The 21,699-nt window shown below is 50.0% G+C and overlaps 1 protein-coding gene across 2 annotated transcripts in view; it reads right to left on the bottom strand.

The window, feature by feature from the left end:
* Window positions 1-7,824: 7,824 nt before the first annotated feature.
* Window positions 7,825-21,699, bottom strand: part of LOC144889155 (disks large-associated protein 1-like) — a 54,997-nt gene continuing 41,122 nt past the window's right edge. For both annotated transcript variants that reach the window (XM_078769107.1, XM_078769106.1), the window contains exons 5-6: window positions 21,364-21,455; window positions 7,825-8,025 (exon numbers count right to left, since the gene is read on the bottom strand). In XM_078769107.1, the coding sequence (XP_078625233.1) occupies window positions 7,864-8,025; window positions 21,364-21,455 (254 nt within the window). In that variant the 3' untranslated portion in view covers window positions 7,825-7,863. The remainder of the gene's footprint in view (window positions 8,026-21,363; window positions 21,456-21,699) is intronic.

The following is a 21,699-nucleotide window of genomic DNA, read 5'->3' as shown; positions in this document are numbered from 1 at the left end:
TCTTCTCGCCTCCCCCCCCCCCATTCCCCTCCCCTCCCCTCCCCCGCCCAGCAATGCCGGGTACTTCTGCCGGGTCCCCCCCCCCTCCCATCCCTCACCCTCCCATCCCTCACCCTCCCATCCCCCCCTCTTCCCTCTCCCCTCTTCCCTCTCCCCTCCCCCCTCCCCCTTTCCCCTCCGGTAGTAGGGGATGGTGAAGAGCCCTCATTGATGCGACAGGTCATCTATTGTGGCCAAATTGGTACATGGTAGGTAGCTTGACAATTCGGTGCACAATTGCCAGCGTGGGGGTAGACGCCTGAGTGGACACAGGAGCTAGCGCCACGATCATCAGCCCTGTGATCCTTAATTCGAGTGCAGACGGCTGGGATAAAATCCAGCATCTGGAAAACCATAGTTTGCAGCTGGCTACCGGGGTAACGGCCTCCATCATCGCGCGTGGTTTTGTAACCCTCAAGTTGGGGTCGGTAAAGAGGGAGATAGAAGTTTGGGTGGCAGAAGTGTGCGAACCATGCCTAATCGGGTTGGATCTGTTGACTGCCAGCGGTCGTAAAATCGATTTGTGCCGGGGGACCCTGCAAATGGGAATAGATGAGCTGCCATTGGGAGGGGTGAGCACGGCCGAGAGGACGGAGCTGGAGGCTTCTGAGGCCGTAACCATTCCCCCCAGGGCCGAGGCAATAGTGCTGGCCCGATGGCTAGCTCACCCAACATGGCAGGAGTCCTGCGGCCTGGTCGAACCGGTGGCAGCGCAGTCCATCCCGGGTTTAGTCGTGGGCCGCACCCTCGTAAAAACGGACGGGCCAGTGGTGGCCGTCCGGGTAATTAATATTAGTACGGAACCACGCACTTTTGGACGGGGCACGAAGATAGCCGGCTGCACCCCAGTTAACGAAGTCGCGGCAGTGAGGGGCGAGAACATCCAGCCGAGCCGGCCCCGGAGGGAGTCTTTAGAGAATAGTAGGAATTGGCCCGATCCCATTTGTGAGATGGTAAATCGAAGTAGCGTAGAGTTGGAGGATACCCAGAGGGAGGCCTTCCACAAATTGCTTGAAACCCATTTGGATATCTTCTTGTCCTCCGAGGATATTGGACGTACGGGCCTGGTGAAACATAAGATCCACACCGGTGAGGCCCGGCCTATTCGTCAGCCCGCCCGACGGCTCCCTTGGAGCAAGAGGGAGGAAGCTGACGAGCAGGTAGAAAAAATGCTCGATGCAGGTATCATCGAGCCCTCGGGAAGTCCTTGGATGTCACCTGTTGTGTTGGTCAAAAAGAAAGATGGGACCACGCGTTTCTGCGTGGACTATCGCCAACTGAACAACGTGACACTCAAAGACTCATATCCCCTGCCAAGAATTGACGATACCCTCGATGCCGTTGCGGGCTCAAATTGGTTCTCAACCTTGGACCTCAAGAGTGGGTATTGGGCAGGTGGAGATGGATAGGGCAGGGAAGGAGAAAACGGCATTTTCCACAGGTAAGGGGCTGTATCAGTTCACTGTGATGCCGTTTGGTTTGTGTAACGCCCCCGCCACCTTTGAACGATTGATGGAGCATGTACTGGGCGGCATGCCATGGCAGTCATGCTTGGTGTACCTGGATGACGTCCTGGTGCATGCTAAAACATTCCCCCAAGCCATAGCAAATTTGGACCAGGTGTTTGGTTGCCTCAGACTGGCAGGGCTAAAGCTGAGCCCGAGTAAGTGCACTTTGTTTGCTAGAGAGGTGGCCTATCTAGGTCACGTCATTGGTCGCGAGGGGGTAAAAACAGACCCAGGCAAAATTACTGTGGCAGAGGAGTGGCCCGCACCGCGTTCTATCAAGGAGGTGCGGGGATTTTTGGGATTTTTTTTTTTTTTTTTTTTTAAATACAAGATCGAGGCTCGTGAAAGAGCGAAATGGGTGTGGATGTCAATACTCCTACAACCGGCATTTTGTGGCAAAATTTGCGGAGTTGGCCCGGCCCCTTCACCGGCTTACAGAGAAGGGGACGAGATTTAATTGGACAAGGGAGTGCCAAGAGGCCTTCCTAGCATTGAAGGGGTGTTTGACATCCACACCCATTCTAGCTTACCCCACTAGTGACGGGACATTTACCCGGGACACGGATGCAAGCCAGGAAGGATTGGGCGCAGTTTTGTCCCAGACACAGGGGGGCGTGGAGAGAGTGATCGCGTATTATAGTCGGGCCATGAGTAGGCCCGAGCGAAATTATTGCGTCACTTGCAAAGAGTTATTGGCTATGCTGGCTGCCATGAGCCATTTCCACCCGTACTTGTACGGGCGGAAATTTCTGGTTCGAACTGACCATTCCTCCCTGCAATGGCTCCTCCGGTTCAAGGAACCTGAGGGCCAAATTGCAAGGTGGTTGGAAAAGTTGCAGCAGTACGATTTTAATGTGACCCATCGGGCCGGGAAGGCCCATGGGAATGGCGATGCACTCTCTCGACGTCCTTGTTTGGGGGAAAACTGTAAATTTTGTGCGAGACAAGAGGAGAGGGCACAATTGGCAGACTCCACCCCTGCCCTCGTAGTCCGTGCAACCCGGGTGAGAGGGCCAATTTTGCCACTAACCGCAGATGAAGAATTTGGAACTTTGGCTTGGAGCACGGCCGAGCGGGAGGATCCCGTACTGGGACCGGTGTACGAATGGGTTCGATTGGGAAAAAGACCTAATGGGGAAGAGGTCACCCCCCTCGGGGCGCCAACAAAGGCATATTGGGCTCAGTGGCAAACCCTGGAATTGAAAGGTAACATCTTGTATCACAAATGGGTGGAGATTCCCTCTGAGAGAACTTCCTGGCTGGTGATAGTCCCAGACAAATTTAAGAACACAATATTACAGCAGGTGCATGGTACCCGCTCCGGCGGCCATTTGGGCAGGACAAAGACAACATCTCGGGTCCACCGGAGGTTCTATTGGGTAAATATGGGGCGCGATATACAGGACTGGTGTCGGAGATGCGACGCCTGTACTGCGAAAAAGGGACCAGCACGGAGGATGAGGGCCCCCCTTCAATTACACCAGGTGGGGGCCCCCCTTGAGCGGGTGGCTATGGATATTCTAGGACCACTACCCCACACCCGCCAAGGTAACAAGTACATCCTCGTTGTAATGGACTATTTCACCAAGTGGCCGGAGGCCTGTGCCCTCCCCAACCAAGAAGCCGGGGTGGTGGCACAGGCCTTCGTGGAAGGATTTGTATGTAGGCATGGGATTCCGGAGGAGCTGCACACCGACCAGGGTCGAAATTTTGAAAGCCAATTATTAAAAGATGTGTGCATGCTCCTGTCAATTAGGAAAACAAGAACAATGCTCTTAAGACCTCAATCTGACGGGATGGTGGAAAGATTTAACGAACCCTGGTTCAACAACTGGCATTGTTTACCACCACCCGTCAGGACGACTGGGACGAACATCTCCCGTATTTGTTAATGGCCTACCGAACTAGCCAGCACGGAGCCACCGCATGCAGTCCAGCGTTGCTGATGTATGGGCGGGAGTTGCGGGCTTCCGCCGACCTGCTATGCGGTCCCGTGCCAGAGTCCACTAATAGACCGCTGGGGGAGGGCTTTGCACGTCACCTGGAGGAAGGCATGGAGAGGGTACACGCCTTCGCACGCCGCCAGCTTCAGCTGGCGGGTGCCAAGATGAAGCACAGGTACGACCACTGGAACCAGGGGAGTCAGTACGCTCCGGGGATGAAGATTTGGTTCTTCAATCCCTGGAGGCGGAAGGGTAGGTGTCCCAAACTCACCTCACCCTGGCAAGGCCCGGGGGTCGTCCTGGAGCAAATTTGTGACGTGGTCATTAAAATCAAAATAGGGTCACGAGCACTCACTCCGATCGTCCACGCCGACCGGGTAAGACCCTACACCGGCGAGCAGGCGCCCTCATGGATCGCCTCGGCTTTAGAGGCCGAGGCAGGACCCAGTACCTCCAATGACGGGGGCTCATAGTGCGAGAGGACTGGGGGGGTGATCGTGTTGGGGAGTAGGGCCCGGTGTGGAGGGATGGTCGTTTGACCATTCCTCACATTTTGGGGCACATGAGCTATAGATTATGGGGATGGCAGTGTAAACTAGCCGAGGGCGGGCAAGGATATTGATAGGGATTAGAGAAATGACAGTAGGGACAAGATTTAAGTAGAGACATTTGTACAAGTAGCGGGGACGTAGTCAGATTAGATGGATGATAATGATGAGGGGAGTGCTTAGTGTAAGGGAAGACGGGGAAAGCACAAGTATTAGGGGGATAAGCAGCTAGTTAGATGATGCTGTGTGTGTGTAATTGTGGGTGCGTCTTGGGCTTGAGCAAATGAGGAATTGAATGGGAACCACTGTGTGCATGGGCTTGATCAAATGAGGCATTGGTCGGGGATGACCGGAGGTGATGTATGAATGGAGTATTGAGGACATGTGTAATGGTGTTGAGTGATTGACTTGCATGGGGTGCAAGTGGATAAATGGTGAGAATACTAGGTGTGTGGAATAAATGGTGTGTGGAGTGAGTGGTGTGGAATGAGTGGTGTGGAGTGCATGGTGCGAAGGAGTGGATGGGGGAAGATGGACCCTTCACGAATACCCGGGGAGGGTAGTTTAAAAGTAGGTAGAGGGAGTAGGTAAATTGTTGGATATTGACATCTGTGGTGCAGATAGTAGCAAGGTGTTGCTTTGATGGGTGCGTAAGTCTGTGGAGATGGCTGGGCGTGTGGGCTTAATTGGTACGTATGGTTATTCGGGCACTCCGCCACTGGTAGTCTGTCGGCCAGGTGAGGCCGCAGGTAGGCTCTTGGAGCCAGGTAGAGTTCAGTGTAGTGTTCCGTGGGGCCCGAGGATCCTAGGAGAGGACCCGGGTAGCCTAATGCCAGAGAGGGCATCAGAGGGGTGAGAGAGCCAGGAGGGGCCTTCCCCGAGTTCGGGTAGTTGTAAGGAGTATGGTAAGCTCGGGTGGCGACTTCAGTGGCGGAGGTGCGCAGGTAGGTAGACCTGCTGGTAGAGCCACACGACCCAGCCCCAAAATTGTGCGAAGGCACAGTAGGAAAAATTGGGGGTAGTGAGACCCCAAATTTGGGAGGCACCACAGGGTGGGTCAATGGGAATTGGTTTTTAGAACCGCATAGTTTAAAGATGCCGATTGGCAGGGCATGACCCCGGGTAGTTTAAATGAGTTAATGTCAATTAGAGTATAGTTAGGATAAGAAATCTCTTCACACCATCCGCATCCACTCACCAAGGAGACGGAACTCCACACCGGGTTTTGCAAATGATTTGGAAGGTAAAGACGCATCTTGACGTGAGTTTGACATTGTGTATAGTCCATCTCTTCCTTCTTGGGAGGGATTGGAAACGAATTTGGCGTAGATGGGGGATAGAAAAGACAGGACGTAGAGACGAATTTGTAAAGTGTAAATATGGGGAAGGGCAAGGGTAGTGTAGGCTGACATGGGGGGGTTACGAACGGCTAGGGACGAGCTTTCTCCGCTCGCTCTCCCGTGCTCCTCATGTTGCATTGCCTTGTATTGACGTGTACCCTTGCGCCCTTTCCTCCACTGACTCTCTGCTTTGTTTTTCCTCCCCACCCATGGACCCATTATTTTTGTTGAGGGGAGTGTGCAGGAACCCTGAGCTGTGCGGCTGCACTTTGCTACACCATACAGCTGCACTCTGCTACCTCATGCTGCACCAGTACACCTAATGGACCACACGTTCTGTGGCCTGGCACCTTTGCTGGAGCAGACCTTTGCTGCAAACATGATCTTGCTCCTGCGGACCACTGTGTTCTTAAGTGGCATAAAAGTCACGCAGATGGACCATAAGATGGCCCTGCAAATAATTAAAAAACGGACACGGTTTGTGCACTTTTTATTTATTCCGGTGTGTCAGGAAGGAAGATCTCAGGTTTTATTATGGCACACCGAAGATGAAGACGCAAGACGCAGCCAAGACGCAGCAGCCCAGCAGCAAGCATTTATTATGAAATGTGATTATTTTTGATGATTGTGCATGATTGTGCATTTTGGTGCATTTATTACGTTGTATTGGTGCAGTGCAGTGCATTCTGTGTTTCTTTCTCTTCTCAAATTTTCTTTCCCACAAAAAGAACAGGTCCTGGGTTGTAGAACTGTAAATAAGTAGATTAGTCTTGTAAATAACATGCTCCCCAAAGGCTTTATGTATAGTTTGAGAATTCTTTCCATAATTCGGTTAATTGTGGGTGTGAATCTGTTAGTTAGTACACAACGCAGTAGGTGGGACATATTTAGTGTTGTAAAACTGTCACACACAGGATGTTAGATTAAATGTCGAGGGAAACCACACCTAAGTGTCACACGTAAATTAAAAAGTAGTCCTGACCCTTGCATCAAAACCAGTCGTGCTCACTTGTGTGGGTTCGGCTCGGGGACGAGCCTGGCGAAGGAAGGGGGGCAGTGTTGCGGTTTTGAGAGTGTAAATATAACATCATTAAAGGTTAAAAGTTTGCCAACCATAGTTAGTCCACAAGCAACACGTAGGCCCATTAGAATTAGTTATGTCATAGTATGTGTAAGAGTAGGCCATTTCCCTAGTGACATCTGCGTTATGTAAAGAAATAATAAGCTTAGGTCCTTTCATTTTGCAGCCGCCCTTCAATTCCACCAATGCTATCTATGGGCAAACTCAATCCCGCGCCCCATTCGGCTAATCCACCTCGTTTGTTACGCTTTGGCCACCAGCAGCGTTAGCTGCCGTTTGCTTGCTCGAACTAGTCGGGTAACCACGAGGTAGGCCTGAAAAGGGGGAGGAGTGCGAGGTCGGGGTGTGGCCGTGTCAAGCAACGCGTCAGAAGGCGGTGATGGTAAGGGCAACAACCAACCAGAGCTCGGTGGGCATGGCTAGAGAGGGCGTGGCAAGAAATGTCTGGTGAGTTCCAGAGGGTTCCAAGGGCGTGGTAATAAAACCATTGGCGCGAGGCCCCCCACTGGAGATGAGAAAGGGATGCGCGGTGTTGAAGTTGGGTTATGAGGACTTGCCAGCAGGACTCGTGCAACAAGAGTGGCTGCAGTGGAGTTGAGAAGGGTGAAGCACATTGTTCGCGCTAATTGAACGATTGCGAGTCATCCGTTTATTACGTACGCGGCTGAGCCGCGAGTGTAACCGCAAAGCCAGCCTACTGTTGCCCTGTGATAATCCCGTGCGCCAGACGACACGTGGAGAGCTCCTGGCCGTTGCCGTCTGATCATCTGCTTCGCGGTGCGAGTTTGGGACCGGAGAGTGAGCTGCCTGGACGCATCCCTGGACCATCGACCTGGTCAACTACAAACCCCGTGTGAGTGTGTCTGAGAGTGTGACGGGCCCGTTTGTCCAGGGATAAGTTAAGACTGTATAAGGCTGCACTGTGTGTTCTTCTTCTTCTTTATTGTACAAAGTGTAAATAAATTGTGTTATTCCTTTTCTTCCCAAATTCGACCGTTTCAGTCATTTCCTTCATTGGGTAAGCGTGGCACGATTACGAACCGCTTGGATCGGGTTAGTCCTTGATAACGGCTCGGGTCACGGGTCGCTACCGCTCGGCGTTTCCACTAACACCCGTGATTCGGGCGGGGCTTATTTCCTCGTTTCCGGTCAGTGTTAGTACTTAGGTAATAGCGAATTCATAGTCCTAACACCCTATCTAACGCTGTCCGGGAAGGACGTCATAGGTCCCGGGTCCCGTCGGCTAGTAAAAGACAAGGGGACTAATCCCCCCTTGGTAAGGGGAAAGGCCGGCGCTGAGATCCGCAACAATATACTAAGTAAAGTAGCGCTATATCCAGGATTGGGTCTTATAAACCTTCTCCATCCACTTCCCCCTCCCCATCCCTTTCATTTTCTTTGCAGTCATGCACTTACCTGGTCAGGTGGGGTCACAATCACCCATCCTGCAGCCCGCATACTCCTCAGGGAGGCAAAGCGTGCTCGCACATCTTCAATGGGGAGCTGCAGCAAGTCCCAAAAACCAGCAAGATCTTGCATCGAGGGATGAGGACATGCTTCTGGGTTCTGGAGATAAAGCATGTCCACACAGGCAATGTTGGAACGAGAGACAATATAATTATTAGTCAAGAGTTTTCAAGGGCTATCTAACGGGAAGTTATATTGGTACCCCACCATAGTGATGTACCATCTCATCTCATCCTCCATTCTTACCCACAATCTGCCCCATTAACACAACCCTGTTAGATGTAGCTTGCCATCACCGTCACAATTTTGGTGACACCGTCACAATTTCGGTCTTCGAGGCCGGCCGATAGGCACAGTGTGACCGGAAGGGACGAGGTTCTCCTGACCACGTGGCCCTTGACTTGGTTTGTCCGCACAATGTGGGCGCTTTCAGGATGAACTTTAGCCGGGGAGCGTTTGGGCGCCCCAGTCTGATACTGCCGCCCACGCGCAGACAACTTGTGAGTGCACGTGGGTCCCGGCGGTCCCACTGGCCTAGCGCTACCATGTTTAGACAGCGAACTCCGTCCCCGGGCACCGGCACCTACTCCCGGAAGTTTGAGAGATCAGCAGTGCCGGGCACGGTAGGACACCCGCGGAGCCCCGGCGGACCGGGGACGCGCGAGCCTACGCGTTAGCGTGCTACGGCGGAATCAACGGCTTCGGCCACGGCCGGGCCGATACTCGGCCCGGTCGCCCGGAAATGAACTGGTTCGACTCCCGCGCTAGAGAGGTCGCGGGCGACTGAGATGTATTAACAAATGATTAATTAATTTGAGACGTCCGATTTCTAGTGTTTGGAAATTTGGAAGAGCTTGACCCTAGCCTTTCCCTTGCGAGGGCAAGGAGGAACTTAACACTTGACACTTAAGCTTAGTTTGAAGTACACCCTGCCAGCGCTCCCGGTGGGACGGCAGGGCAACCAGAAGGGACGAGGTTCTCCTGACCACGTGGCCCTCGATCTGGGAAGCGAGAGGCATTCCATTAGTGGACGCGCCCCTCACGCCCGACTTTCGGGCGGCCCCGGCAGGCCGTTTGTTTTGACGTTCCGTGACAGGCCCCGCACCCCCACCTCCGGGCCGACCGGGCGACCGGAATGAATCCCGGTGTCCCGATCCGAACCTTCAGAGCGGGCCGGCTGGGGAGTGCCAAGCACCCCGTACCTGCACTTTCCGTCCCTGCGGTCCCAAATACCGGAACCACCCGAATACCACTTTATTCGACAAAATGAGGTGCGGCCTACAGCCTTAGAAAACTAACCCTATATAAGTCAATACCTCCAACGACACAGGCGCGCATTCGTGCCGCATGACTTGGTGACGTCATCGCGCTTTCACCTTAAAAGACTTATTTGATATAAGTTAATTTTTTTTTTATAACATAAATTATAATATAAATTATATAAATTATAACATTTATATATAATATAAATTATAACAAATATAAATTATATATATAATTATATATAAATTAATTATATAAATTATAAATTATATAAATTATATAAATTATATAAATTATATAAATTATAACAAATATAAATTATAACATTTTTCGGGTGACACCGTCACAATTTCGGTCTTCGAGGCCAGCCGATAGGCACAGTGTGACCGGAAGGGACGAGGTTCTCCTGACCACGTGGCCCTTGACTTGGTTTGTCCGCACAATGTGGGCGCTTTCAGGATGAACTTTAGCCGGGGAGCGTTTGGGCGCCCCAGTCTGATACTGCCGCCCACGCGCAGACAACTTGTGAGTGCACGTGGGTCCCGGCGGTCCCACTGGCCTAGCGCTACCATGTTTAGACAGCGAACTCCGTCCCCGGGCACCGGCACCTACTCCCGGAAGTTTGAGAGATCAGCAGTGCCGGGCACGGTAGGACACCCGCGGAGCCCCGGCGGACCGGGGACGCGCGAGCCTACGCGTTAGCGTGCTACGGCGGAATCAACGGTTTCGGCCACGGCCGGGCCGATACTCGGCCCGGTCGCCCGGAAATGAACTGGTTCGACTCCCGCGCTAGAGAGGTCGCGGGCGACTGAGATGTATTAACAAATGATTAATTAATTTGAGACGTCCGATTTCTAGTGTTTGGAAATTTGGAAGAGCTTGACCCTAGCCTTTCCCTTGCGAGGGCAAGGAGGAACTTAACACTTGACACTTAAGCTTAGTTTGAAGTACACCCTGCCAGCGCTCCCGGTGGGACGGCAGGGCAACCAGAAGGGACGAGGTTCTCCTGACCACATGGCCCTCGATCTGGGAAGCGAGAGGCGTTCCATTAGTGGACGCGCCCCTCACGCCCGACTTTCGGGCGGCCCCGGCAGGCCGTTTGTTTTGACGTTCCGTGACAGGCCCCGCACCCCCACCTCCGGGCCGACCGGGCGACCGGAATGAATCCCGGTGTCCCGATCCGAACCTTCAGAGCGGGCCGGCTGGGGAGTGCCAAGCACCCCGTACCTGCACTTTCCGTCCCTGCGGTCCCAAATACCGGAACCACCCGAATACCACTTTATTCGACAAAATGAGGTGCGGCCTACAGCCTTAGAAAACTAACCCTATATAAGTCAATACCTCCAACGACACAGGCGCGCATTCGTGCCGCATGACGTGGTGACGTCATCGCGCTTTCACCTTAAAAGACTTATTTGATATAAGTTAATTTTTTTTTTATAACATAAATTATAATATAAATTATATAAATTATAACATTTATATATAATATAAATTATAACAAATATAAATTATATATATAATTATATATAAATTAATTATATAAATTATAAATTATATAAATTATATAAATTATATAAATTATAACAAATATAAATTATAACATTTTTCGGGTGACACCGTCACAATTTCGGTCTTCGAGGCCAGCCGATAGGCACAGTGTGACCGGAAGGGACGAGGTTCTCCTGACCACGTGGCCCTTGACTTGGTTTGTCCGCACAATGTGGGCGCTTTCAGGATGAACTTTAGCCGGGGAGCGTTTGGGCGCCCCAGTCTGATACTGCCGCCCACGCTCAGAACAACTTGTGAGTGCACGTGGGTCCCGGCGGTCCCACTGGCCTAGCGCTACCATGTTTAGACAGCGAACTCCGTCCCCGGGCACCGGCACCTACTCCCGGAAGTTTGAGAGATCAGCAGTGCCGGGCACGGTAGGACACCCGCGGAGCCCCGGCGGACCGGGGACGCGCGAGCCTACGCGTTAGCGTGCTACGGCGGAATCAACGGCTTCGGCCACGGCCGGGCCGATACTCGGCCCGGTCGCCCGGGAATGAGCTGGTTCGACGCCCGCGCTAGAGAGGTCGCGGGCGACTGAGATGTATTAACAAATGATTAATTAATTTGAGACGTCCGATTTCTAGTGTTTGGAAATTTGGAAGAGCTTGACCCTAGCCTTTCCCTTGCGAGGGCAAGGAGGAACTTAACACTTGACACTTAAGCTTAGTTTGAAGTACACCCTGCCAGCGCCCACGGCGGGTGACACCGTCACAATTTCGGTCTTCGAGGCCGGCCGATAGGCACAGTGTGACCGGAAGGGACGAGGTTCTCCTGACCGCGTGGCCCTCGACTCGGTGGGGTTTGTCCGCACAACGTGGGCGCATCAGGATGAACTTTAGCCGGGGAGCATTTGGGCGCGTGGCGCCTTTGGGCGCCCCGGTCTGATACTGCCGCCCACGCGCAGAACAACTTGTGAGTGCACGTGGGTCCCGGCGGTCCCACTGGCCTAGCGCTACCATGTTTAGACAGCGAGATCCATCCCCGGGCACCGGCAACTACTCCCGGAAGTCGAGAGAATAGCGGCGCCAGGCACGGTAGGACACCCGCGGAGCCCCGGCGGACCAGGGACGCGCGAGCCTACGCGTTAGCGTGCTACGGCGGAATCAACGGCTTCGGCCACGGCCGGGCCGATACTCGGCCCGGTCGCACCGGAAATGAACTGGTTCGACGCCCGCGCTAGAGAGGTCGCGGGCGACTGAGATGTATTAACAAATTAGTTAATTAATTTGAGACGTCCGATTTCTAGTGTTTGGAAATTTGGAAGAGCTTGACCCTAGCCTTTCCCTTGCGAGGGCAAGGAGGAACTTAACACTTGACACTTAAGCTTAGTTTGAAGTACACCCTGCCAGCGCCCACGGCGGGACGGCAGGGCAACCAGAAGGGACGAGGTTCTCCTAACCACGTGGCCCTCGATCTGGGAAGCGAGAGGCGTTCCATTAGTGGACGCGCCCCTCACGCCCGACTTTCGGGCGGCCCCGGCAGGCCGTTTGTTTTGACGTTCCGTGACAGGCCCCGCACCCCTACCTCCGGGCCGACCGGGCGACCGGAATGAATCCCGGTGTCCCGATCCGAACCTTCAGAGCGGGCCGGCTGGGGAGTGCCAAGCACCCCGTACCTGCACTTTCCGTCCCTGCGGTCCCAAATACCGGAACCACCCGAATACCACTTTATTCGACAAAATGAGGTGCGGCCTACAGCCTTAGAAAACTAACCCTATATAAGTCAATACCTCCAACGACACAGGCGCGCATTCGTGCCGCGTGACGTGGTGACGTCATCGCGCTTTCACCTTAAAAGATTTATTTGATATAAATTGATATTTTGATATAAGCCTTAGAAAACCAACCCTATAGAAGTCAAATGGTCCAATAAAGGGTGATGGGAGGGTGATGGCAGGGTGATGGGTGGGTGGTGGCAGGGTGATGGGAGGGTGATTGCAGGGTGATGGGAGGGTGATGGCAGGGTGATGGCAGGGTGATGGCAGGGTGATGGCATTTTATTTTCACCACTTCAAATCGACCGAATTTCACCAAATAAGATACCACACTCGCTGCACTGATGTCATTTTTACGGCAAAAGTGAAAACAGATTTTAATTTGGAAATAAAACGAAAGCGTGCACAATGGAATCATTCGTGCCGCGTGACACGGTGACGTCATCGCGTTTCCACCTTAAAAGACTTATTTGATATAAGTTAATCTTTTGATACAAGCCTTAGAAAACCAACCCTATAGAAGTCAAATGGTCCAATAAAGGGTGATGGGAGGGTGATGGGAGGGTGATGGGAGGGTGATGGCAGGGTGATGGGGGAGGGTGATGGGGGAGGGTGATGGGGCCTCCCTATAGACACCGTCACCTCCCTATAGACTCTTTCTTTCTCTCTCTCTCTCTCTCTCTCTCTCTCTCTCTCTCTCTCTCTCTCTCTCTCTCTCTCTCTCTCTCTCTCTCTCTCTCTCTCTCTCTCTTTCTCTGGCATGCCCTGCTGGACAGTGGTGTGCTGGGTATGTTGTCATGGCGTCTGCTTGTGTCGAGCTGTGAGTAATCAGTCCTGTTGGTTTTTTCCCATCCCCCATTCACTCTCTTGTGTCCTTGTTTCTGCTGGTAAAGTTTTCCCCAGGTTTCCTTTATATGTTGAGACAAGTGAGAGATAGAGAGGGAGAAAGAGCGAGAACATGTTGTGGTACAGGTAAGGATTTAAAAGTTTTTTTGGGCGGTGCCCTGTCAGTTTTTTTGCTTCTCGCCTTAAACCCGTTTATTTTTCATTTCCTTTTGCTTATCTTTCCTTAAATTCATTTTGTTACTCCCTCTTTCCCGAAGTTTGGGAAAGTCAGAGTGGTTTGTTGACTTACTCTTCCCAAAATTAAGGAAGGGAAGACTGCATTGCGCACTTCCTCTCCCCGTTTCAGGGAGTGGTAGTGAGTGTGGCTGCTTTAATATGGCAGCTGCTTCTTCTGTTTACGGCCTTTGAGAAACTAACCCATAAAAATGGTTTCACTTGTGTACCTCCAGAAAGCAAGGTTCATATTGAAGATGCCGTTCTTGGAGCTGGCCGTGTTGCTGGAATAGACAATATAGAACAGACAATGTTGCAATTTTGCAATTTTTTTTATCCGACGAGACTTGTGTTCCCCAAATTGTCGAACAAGGTTTGACCGTCGATCCTGACTTATTTATTGAAAGCTTAAAAGTCCAGCAATGAATATCGTAATATCCAATTGCCCCGGACTTGTAGCCAAAGACATACTAATTAAAGAACTATCTCGATATGGTACCGTAGTGTCGTGTACAGTCAGACCCGGCTATTTGCGGTTCTGTGTATTCGCTGGTTCCGTGTATTCGCGGTTGATAAAATGCGACCTGTTTCTCTATTCGCGGCACAGTCTCGCAAATTTGCGGGGTTTTTTTTTCTATTCACGGCCGTGTTCCGCGAAATGGCGGGGTTTTTTTTTCCTATTCGCGACCATGTCCCACAAATTTGCGATTTTTATTTCTACTAGTACACCCGCTAACTACGGGAGGGGCAGAAAGGGCGATTCCTCTTTGGGGTACATAGATTACAGTCGATCTATAGTCTGGTCTCAAGAACATTGGGTATGTGTTCATTTACCAAGTTTCTTGTGGAGAGATTGTCAAGTGGTTTAAGCATTCGAGCAAGTATTCCATTCAAAACCGTTAAGGAATGGCTGGCTTGGCAAGCGCTAGCTAGCTGCTTGGTAAACGAGCACACCCCGGGCTTCCTCCCTTTCAGTTTCGTTTTAAACAGAAGGAGAGAGTTTTAAAAGTTCACTACGAAAAACGCCACGTTAGCGCCAGGAAGGGTCATGTTATTAACCCAACACTTATGGGGTACCTAGAGTACAGTAGATGTTCGCTCAGTTCTGGAAGTAAAACTTACGTCACGCATGTCGGGATTTCTCCAAATTTCTTTATTTCGTGTTATAAACAGCATTAGCGACTGTTTTAAAAAGCGAATCATATGTGTTTGTGGTTCATAATATTCATTAATGTTCATTATTTCTGGTAGAGGCCGTTTATCCCGCCATAAGCTAGTTTATATACGTTGACTCGCCGGAAAAGCCCCTTGGGGAGGTGGGATATTATTGGTATTAATATTGTTTTGCAATAACATTAATATTTGGCTATTATCGTTAGTTTTGTTATTCGAAGTGGCCTTGGAAATACGCCACGATAAAGCTAATTTAACATTTATATACACCTCAACGTGCAACCCCATTGACGGCAATGGCGGGCAAACTCGCTCAGGGGGGGGGGAGAAAACCCCCTTGGGGTGGGGGGCAGATGAATGCGCTACAACCTTCATAGTGTAACCCTTCGTCATCCTGCCAAGTTTGGTTGAGATTGGATAAGTAACGATAGAATGTATTGGCGTCAAAAATTCATCAGACAGACAGAAATGGCATATTTTAGTATGATGATTTGCAGCTGTGTTCCACAAATCTGCGATTTTTCAGGGGCGAAAAAAAAAAATTTCACGAGCCGCGAGCTTGACACATTTATAAAACCCATCTTTCACCAGCCATGCATAAAGCAGCTGGTCATATGCAAAACAAACAAAAAAAGTATACAAGCCGTGAATTTGACCTGCTTCTGCAGCCGCCGTGTGTTTCACGTTTTCATGGCTTTCGTGGCCGAAAATTTTAGCCACACTATAAGAGGAGCTTTGCAGGATGTTCCACCAGATGAATAAACAAGTCAACCCCGCAAATTACAGAATGCAAACGCTTCATTAAACCTATTACAATTTGCAACTTACAGGAAAGCATCATCAGAGATGTTACACAATGAAAACGCTTTGGGGGATGTTCCACCAGCTGCATAAACAAGTCAACCCCGCGAATTTATAGAATGAAAACGTGTCATTAAATCTATTATTGAAATTAGCAGCTAGGCTCAAGACGGCATCATCCGATAGCATCCCTCACTAACAATGTGCAGAGTATTCACCCCTCCCGCAGCTACCCACAATGCTCGCATTCCTACATATACAGACTGTGTCTTGGGTCTCAATCATTCTTCTCGTCCCGTTGCTTAGACCTGCATTTTGACTCTCACTCTGCTCTTCATTCTATCATGGCTCCCAAGTGCAAGACCAGTGCTGGAGATGCGTCGACTACCAGGAGGCAGAAGAAAGTGATGAGCCCGAGCCAGAAAAAAGAGCTGCTCGACCGGCTTTCGAGAGGAGAGAGTACGGCCTCTGTGGGCAGGCATTACGGCATCAACGAATCCACCGTTCGCTACATACGGAAGAAGGAGAAGGCGATTCATGAGAGAATTTCAGCGAACGCTGCATTGAGTACGAAGGCTGTCACCCATGTCTGGAATGTCCACATGGAAAGGATGGAGAAGACTCTCATATGGAGAAGAAGAATATGGATCGAGGACAACATGCAGATGAGGGGCTTCATGCTGAAAACCATGATGCTGAACCATTCCCTAAACCCACACAGAGGATGAGTTGGAGGCCATTCCAAAGGTTTCCGAGGAGGAGGCGGGCAGTAATGAGGAAGAGGTGTCAGGGTCCAACCTCACAGTCCAGTTCCTGGGCGAGGTGCTGCAGGACATGCGGGCGATTGTCGACAGGGTGCAAGACGCTGACCTAGTCGTAGAGAGGTACCTCAAGTTCCAGAGGGGCTTGGATGATGTGCTGCTCCCGTACAAAGAGCTACATTGAAATGTTGGGCAATCTGCTAGGCAGCTCCCCATTACCCATTTCTTCAGCCCTACTCCCTCCACCTCAAGACCGCTGCCAAAGGTGCTTCAACTAAGTACTGAGTTAAGGGTCTGAATACTTATGTCAATGTGATATTTCCGTTTTTTGCCTCAAAAAGGCCACAAAAGGCTTCAGCTTGGACTCTTGGCACTATACAATCTTTGTTGTAGGCTTCATGCACTTGTCTGCGCACTCGGACGCGGCCATCTTGACGATAGACCAGAAATCTAGACTCGTCACTGAAGATGACGTGATTCCAGTGTCCTGGCTGCCATTGACGGTGCTCTCTGGCCCACTGCAATCGGCGCTGGCGGTGTTGTCTGGTCAGGCGTGGCTTTCTCAGGGGACGCCTGGCACGATAGCCTGCTTGAACCAGTCGTTGGTTGACTAGCCTTCTGGATACAGGCACATTTGTCAGTTGTTGCCACTCAGCCCTAAGCCGATTAGCTGACTTGGTATGGCCATTGCGGACTAACCGGTGCAGCTGGCGATCATCCCTCCTTGTGGTTCTGCGGGGACGTTCTGCGGGGACGGCGATCATCCCTCCAATTGCCTCAAAAAGAGAACCATGACAATCACAAATACATATGGGCAGGGTGCAGCCCGAAGTGGAGATCGGTTTCTGAGGTTTGGGACATGGATTGTGGGGACAATGACAGGGAGATCAGGTGAAGTGGTGGAAGTATTGGTCAGAAGAAGAGTGGACATATGTTGTGTGCAAGAGACGAGATGGAAGGGAAGTGGTGTGAGAATGGTGAAGGGTAGGCAGGGACAGAAATACAAGTTTGTGTGGCAAGGGTGCCCAGAGGGCGTGAATGGTGTTGGTGTCCTGTTTTCTGAGGAGTTTGTAGACAGTGTGGTGAGTGTGACTAGAGTGAGTGATAGGTTGATGATGGTGAAAATGATGATTGGAAAGCTCTTGGTGAACGTCATCTCGGGATATACTCCGCAGGTTGGTCGAAGCGATGAAGAGAAGGACAAGTTCTGGTGTGCGATAGAGAAGCTGATGGAAAACGTGAAAGATGAGGAAGTTGTTGTGGTGGGAGGAGACCTGAATGGACATGTGGGAAGGAGTATGGATGGTTTTGAGGGAGTTCATGGGGGTTACGGATATGGTGTGAGAAATGGAGAAGGTGAAAGGATTTTGGAGTTTGCTGATGGAGCTGATTTGTTGATTTGTAATACTCAGTTCCAGAAAGAGGATAATAAGCTTGTTACATACACGTCAGGTGGGTCGACGACAACCGTTGACTACCTGATGGTGCGTCGGCGAGATAGGGGGCACCTCCGGGACACAAAGGTGATCCCGGGGGAGGAGGCTGTTTCACAGCACCACTTGGTTGTCTGCGACATAAGGGTGAAAGGTGCGAGAAGAGCTCGGCGGGTGAAGTACCAACCGAGAATGAAGGTGTGGAGGTTGAAAGAGGTGACAGTAAGGGAGGCATTAAAAGAGAGGCTGAGTAGGGTAGAGGATGATGTGGTTGAGCTTGAAAGTGGTTGGATGTCAATGAAAGCTGGTCTGTTGGGAGCCGTTGGTGAGGTATGTGGATGGACAAAAGGACCACCGAGGCACTCGGAAACATGGTGGTGGGATGTTGAGGTTGGAAAGAGGATTGACGAGAAGAGGAAGAAGTTCAAAGAGTGGCAGAAGGCGAAGGGTACGGGAGCAGAAACAGCAGAGCATGAAAGTTATAAGGCAGCCAGGAAGGCTGCAAAGAAAGAGGTAGCAAAGGCGCAGGAGGCATGTAGGAAAATGTTCGGAGAACGCTTGGATTCGGAAGAGGGTCAGAAAGCAGTATTCAGGATTGCAAAGCACATAGCGAAAGAGAGGTGTGATGTGATGGGGGTGAGTTGCTTGAAGGATGAAGTGGGACAAATCGTTGTCGACCCAGATGGAATTAAAGGAAGATGGAAAAGATATATGGAAATGCTGTTGAATACAGAGAATGAATGGGATGGCAACATAGAGAGTAACCCAGTTTTAGGACCGGCAGAGAAGATAACTGAGAAGGAAGTTGAGGAAGCGATAAAAGCAATGAAGAGTGGAAAAGCGGGAGGGCCGACGGGAGTTGTGGGAGATATGTTGAAGGCAGCAGGAAGTTGGGGTGTGAAGAGAATGACAGAGATCTGTAATCTGGTGGTGAAAGAAGGCCGCATTCCAGTGGATTGGGAACTGAGTACCCTCGTCCCTCTATACAAGGGGAAAGGTGACCCTCTGGAGTGTGGCTCGTACCGAGCGATAAAGTTATTGGAGCATGGAATGAAGGTATTGGAAAGGGTGTTGGAGAGGAGGATAAGGAAGAAAGTGAAGATCGACGAAATGCAGTTTGGATTTATGCCAGGAAGCGGAACGACAGATGCGCTTTTCATTGTGAGGCAGTTGCAGGAGAAGTACATGGATAAGAGGAAGAAGTTGTTTTTTGGGTTTGTTGATCTGGAGAAAGCATTCGATAGGGTTCCACGCAAAGTATTGACATGGGCATTGAGGAAGTTAGGAGTGGAGGAATGGTTGATCAGAGTAGTGATGGCAATGTACAAAAGAGCACGCACAGCTGTAAGGACGAAGGACGGGAACAGTGGTGAGTTTGAGGTGAAGGTGGGAGTGCATCAGGGGTCGGTACTAAGTCCACTACTATTTGTAGCTGTGATGGAGGTGCTGGCTCAGACCGTAAAGGAGGGTTTACCGTGGGAGTTGTTGTATGCAGATGATCTGGTGTTGATTGCGGAAAGTATGGATGGACTGAAGGAAAAGATGAACAAGTGGAAGGAATGTATGGAGACAAAAGGTCTGAAGGTGAATATCGGAAAGACAAAGGTGCTGGCAAGTGGTAAAGCATGTGGTGAGGTGGAAAGAACTGGGAAGTGGCCGTGTGCTGTGTGCAGGAAGGGTGTCGGAGTGAACTCCATTCAATGTACAATGTGTGCCGAGTGGGTTCATCAAAAATGTAGTGGTCTGAGAGTGTCATTAACCAGTGTGGCAGCTACATTCAAATGTAAGGTGTGCACAGAGGGAGCTGCAGATGGAGGAAATGTTGAGTTGGATCTTGGAGACGGCGTGAAGCTGGAAGGTGTGAAAACATTTTGCTACCTCGGAGACATGCTGAATGGAGAAGGTGGATCAGACTCGGCAACGGTTGCTCGAGTGAGATGTGCATGGAAGAAGTTTCGGGAACTGAGTGGCGTGCTGATGAGGAGGAGAGTGTCGCTGAAGCTGAAGGGAAAGGTGTATGCTGCATGTGTGAGAAGTGTTATGATTTATGGGAGCGAGACATGGGTAATGAACGTAGAGCAGCAACGAAGGCTGGAAAGGGTGGAAATGCGAATGGTTCGATGGATGTGCGGAGTATCGTTGAGAGAGAGGAAGACAAATGATGAATTGCGAAAGATGATGGGAATATTGCCTGTGATTGATGCTGTGAAGAGGAACAGGTTGAGATGGTTTGGTCATGTATTGAGGAAGGATGAAAGTGACTGGTTGAGAAGAGTGATGGAAGTTAATGTAGAAGGAAGTAGAGGACGGGGAAGACCGAGAAAGACTTGGCTAAAGATGGTGGAAGAAGAAATGCGGGCAAGAGGTTTAACAAGGAGAGATGCAGAAAATAGGGCAAAATGCAGAAGATTGTCATGGGGACCGCAAGGCTAACCCCCGCTCTAGCAGGGAACATGGCCTTAAAATGCATGTTGTTGTTGTTGTTGATATTTCCGTTTTTTATTTTTAATAAATTTGCAAAACGATCTAAAATCCTGTTTTCTCTTTGTCATTATGGGGTATTGAGTGTAGATTGATGAGGGATAAAATGTATTTAAACTATTTCAGCATAAGGCTGCAACATAACAAAATGTGAAAAAAGTGAAGGGGTCTAAATACTTTCTGAATGCACTGTACATCACTGACTTATTCCTGCTGCCTACTTTCTAACAAGGGGTGATGAACGCCTGGCAAGCATTCTTTTCTCGGGAAATGGCAACATACAACTGGAAATGGAAATGCTTTTTTTTAATGAGCCCTTAGTTTACAACCCCTTTCTGAAAAAGTTTAAATTAAAGAGGAGTCATTCAACACCTTGTTGATGCTGGGCTGCTGTGGGTAAAATACTTCAGGACAGGGTATGAAAACCACTGGCCGAATGTCGCTGCTCTTGCACAAAGAACTGGAGTAAGATCTGTCAGAATAATCTCACGATTCCTTCAAGGAGTACTCTCAACTTACTATGGTATATGCCAGGGACTTGGATCTTCATCCAAGGAAACATCAATTCACTTCCCTGAACTCCTTGTGTACTGCCTGCCAATAAATGTCTCTCCTGGCCTTGTAAAATGTTATTTTCCTATCCACAACATCTATAACAAAGTCTTAACGATTGTTGACTCTTTATATTCAGATCTTGCAGAGCACGCACAATCAAAGTGTTGTATTTCAGGAGTGGGTTGTATTGCTTAAACAGCTGGTACGTCACCTCAAATTTCAGGGTCATTGCTTGTTTATTTAGAAACTTGTACACTATGTAAAAAAGAAAAGAAAAATAAATTATTTGACATTGAGCTGAGGCTGGGGGGTAGGGGGAGGAGGGTGGACTGTGGACTGGGTACTGAGCACAATGATTCATATTCATGTTAAGAGCGATTTCCCTGCAATCGTTGATGCGAGACTATGTGGGACGGTCTGTACAAAGAGGGTGGCATGCTGTGGCATGTATGGCATTCGGATGGTAGCGATGTCATATTTCATCTTAGGAACTGCAGTAAAAGACTTAACAAACCACCCTTAAACAACATTGCTAAGCGACAAGTGAAGGATTCAAAAACAATTATTATAAATGAATGGATTACATTGACTAACTTGAACAAAACATTTAAAAAAACACGACATATTTGACGTTGCTACTTACAAGGTTTTCCATGCAAAGGCCTCGAAACTGCTGGAATTTTTGTGCCATGAGTAGGTGAGCACTTCCCACAGCACTGAGGATTTTACCAAGAACTGCACAGAAAAACAAGGGAAATGCACTCACTCATCTCAAAAGTATGAAACGTCCTTCCGATCGCATTTTAATCATTACTTATATTACATTTTCATAGGTAGGGTTTTGGTGCCAACACAAAACTACCCTGTGGACAATGGACATGAAGAATCAACCACAAGTGTAGACCAGCACTCATGGGGAAATTAAAATACCCTTACAGTTATCACGAGGCCAGGCCACCGCTGTTATCAGTCAAATGCC

The sequence above is a fragment of the Myxine glutinosa genome, unplaced genomic scaffold (genome assembly GCF_964187855.1).
Source record: "Myxine glutinosa unplaced genomic scaffold, kmMyxGlut1.1 SCAFFOLD_1184, whole genome shotgun sequence".
In the NCBI taxonomy this organism is placed as follows: domain Eukaryota; kingdom Metazoa; phylum Chordata; class Myxini; order Myxiniformes; family Myxinidae; genus Myxine; species Myxine glutinosa.
Note: the sequence above shows the minus strand (reverse complement) of the source record. Positions and strands in the feature narration are given on the sequence as shown.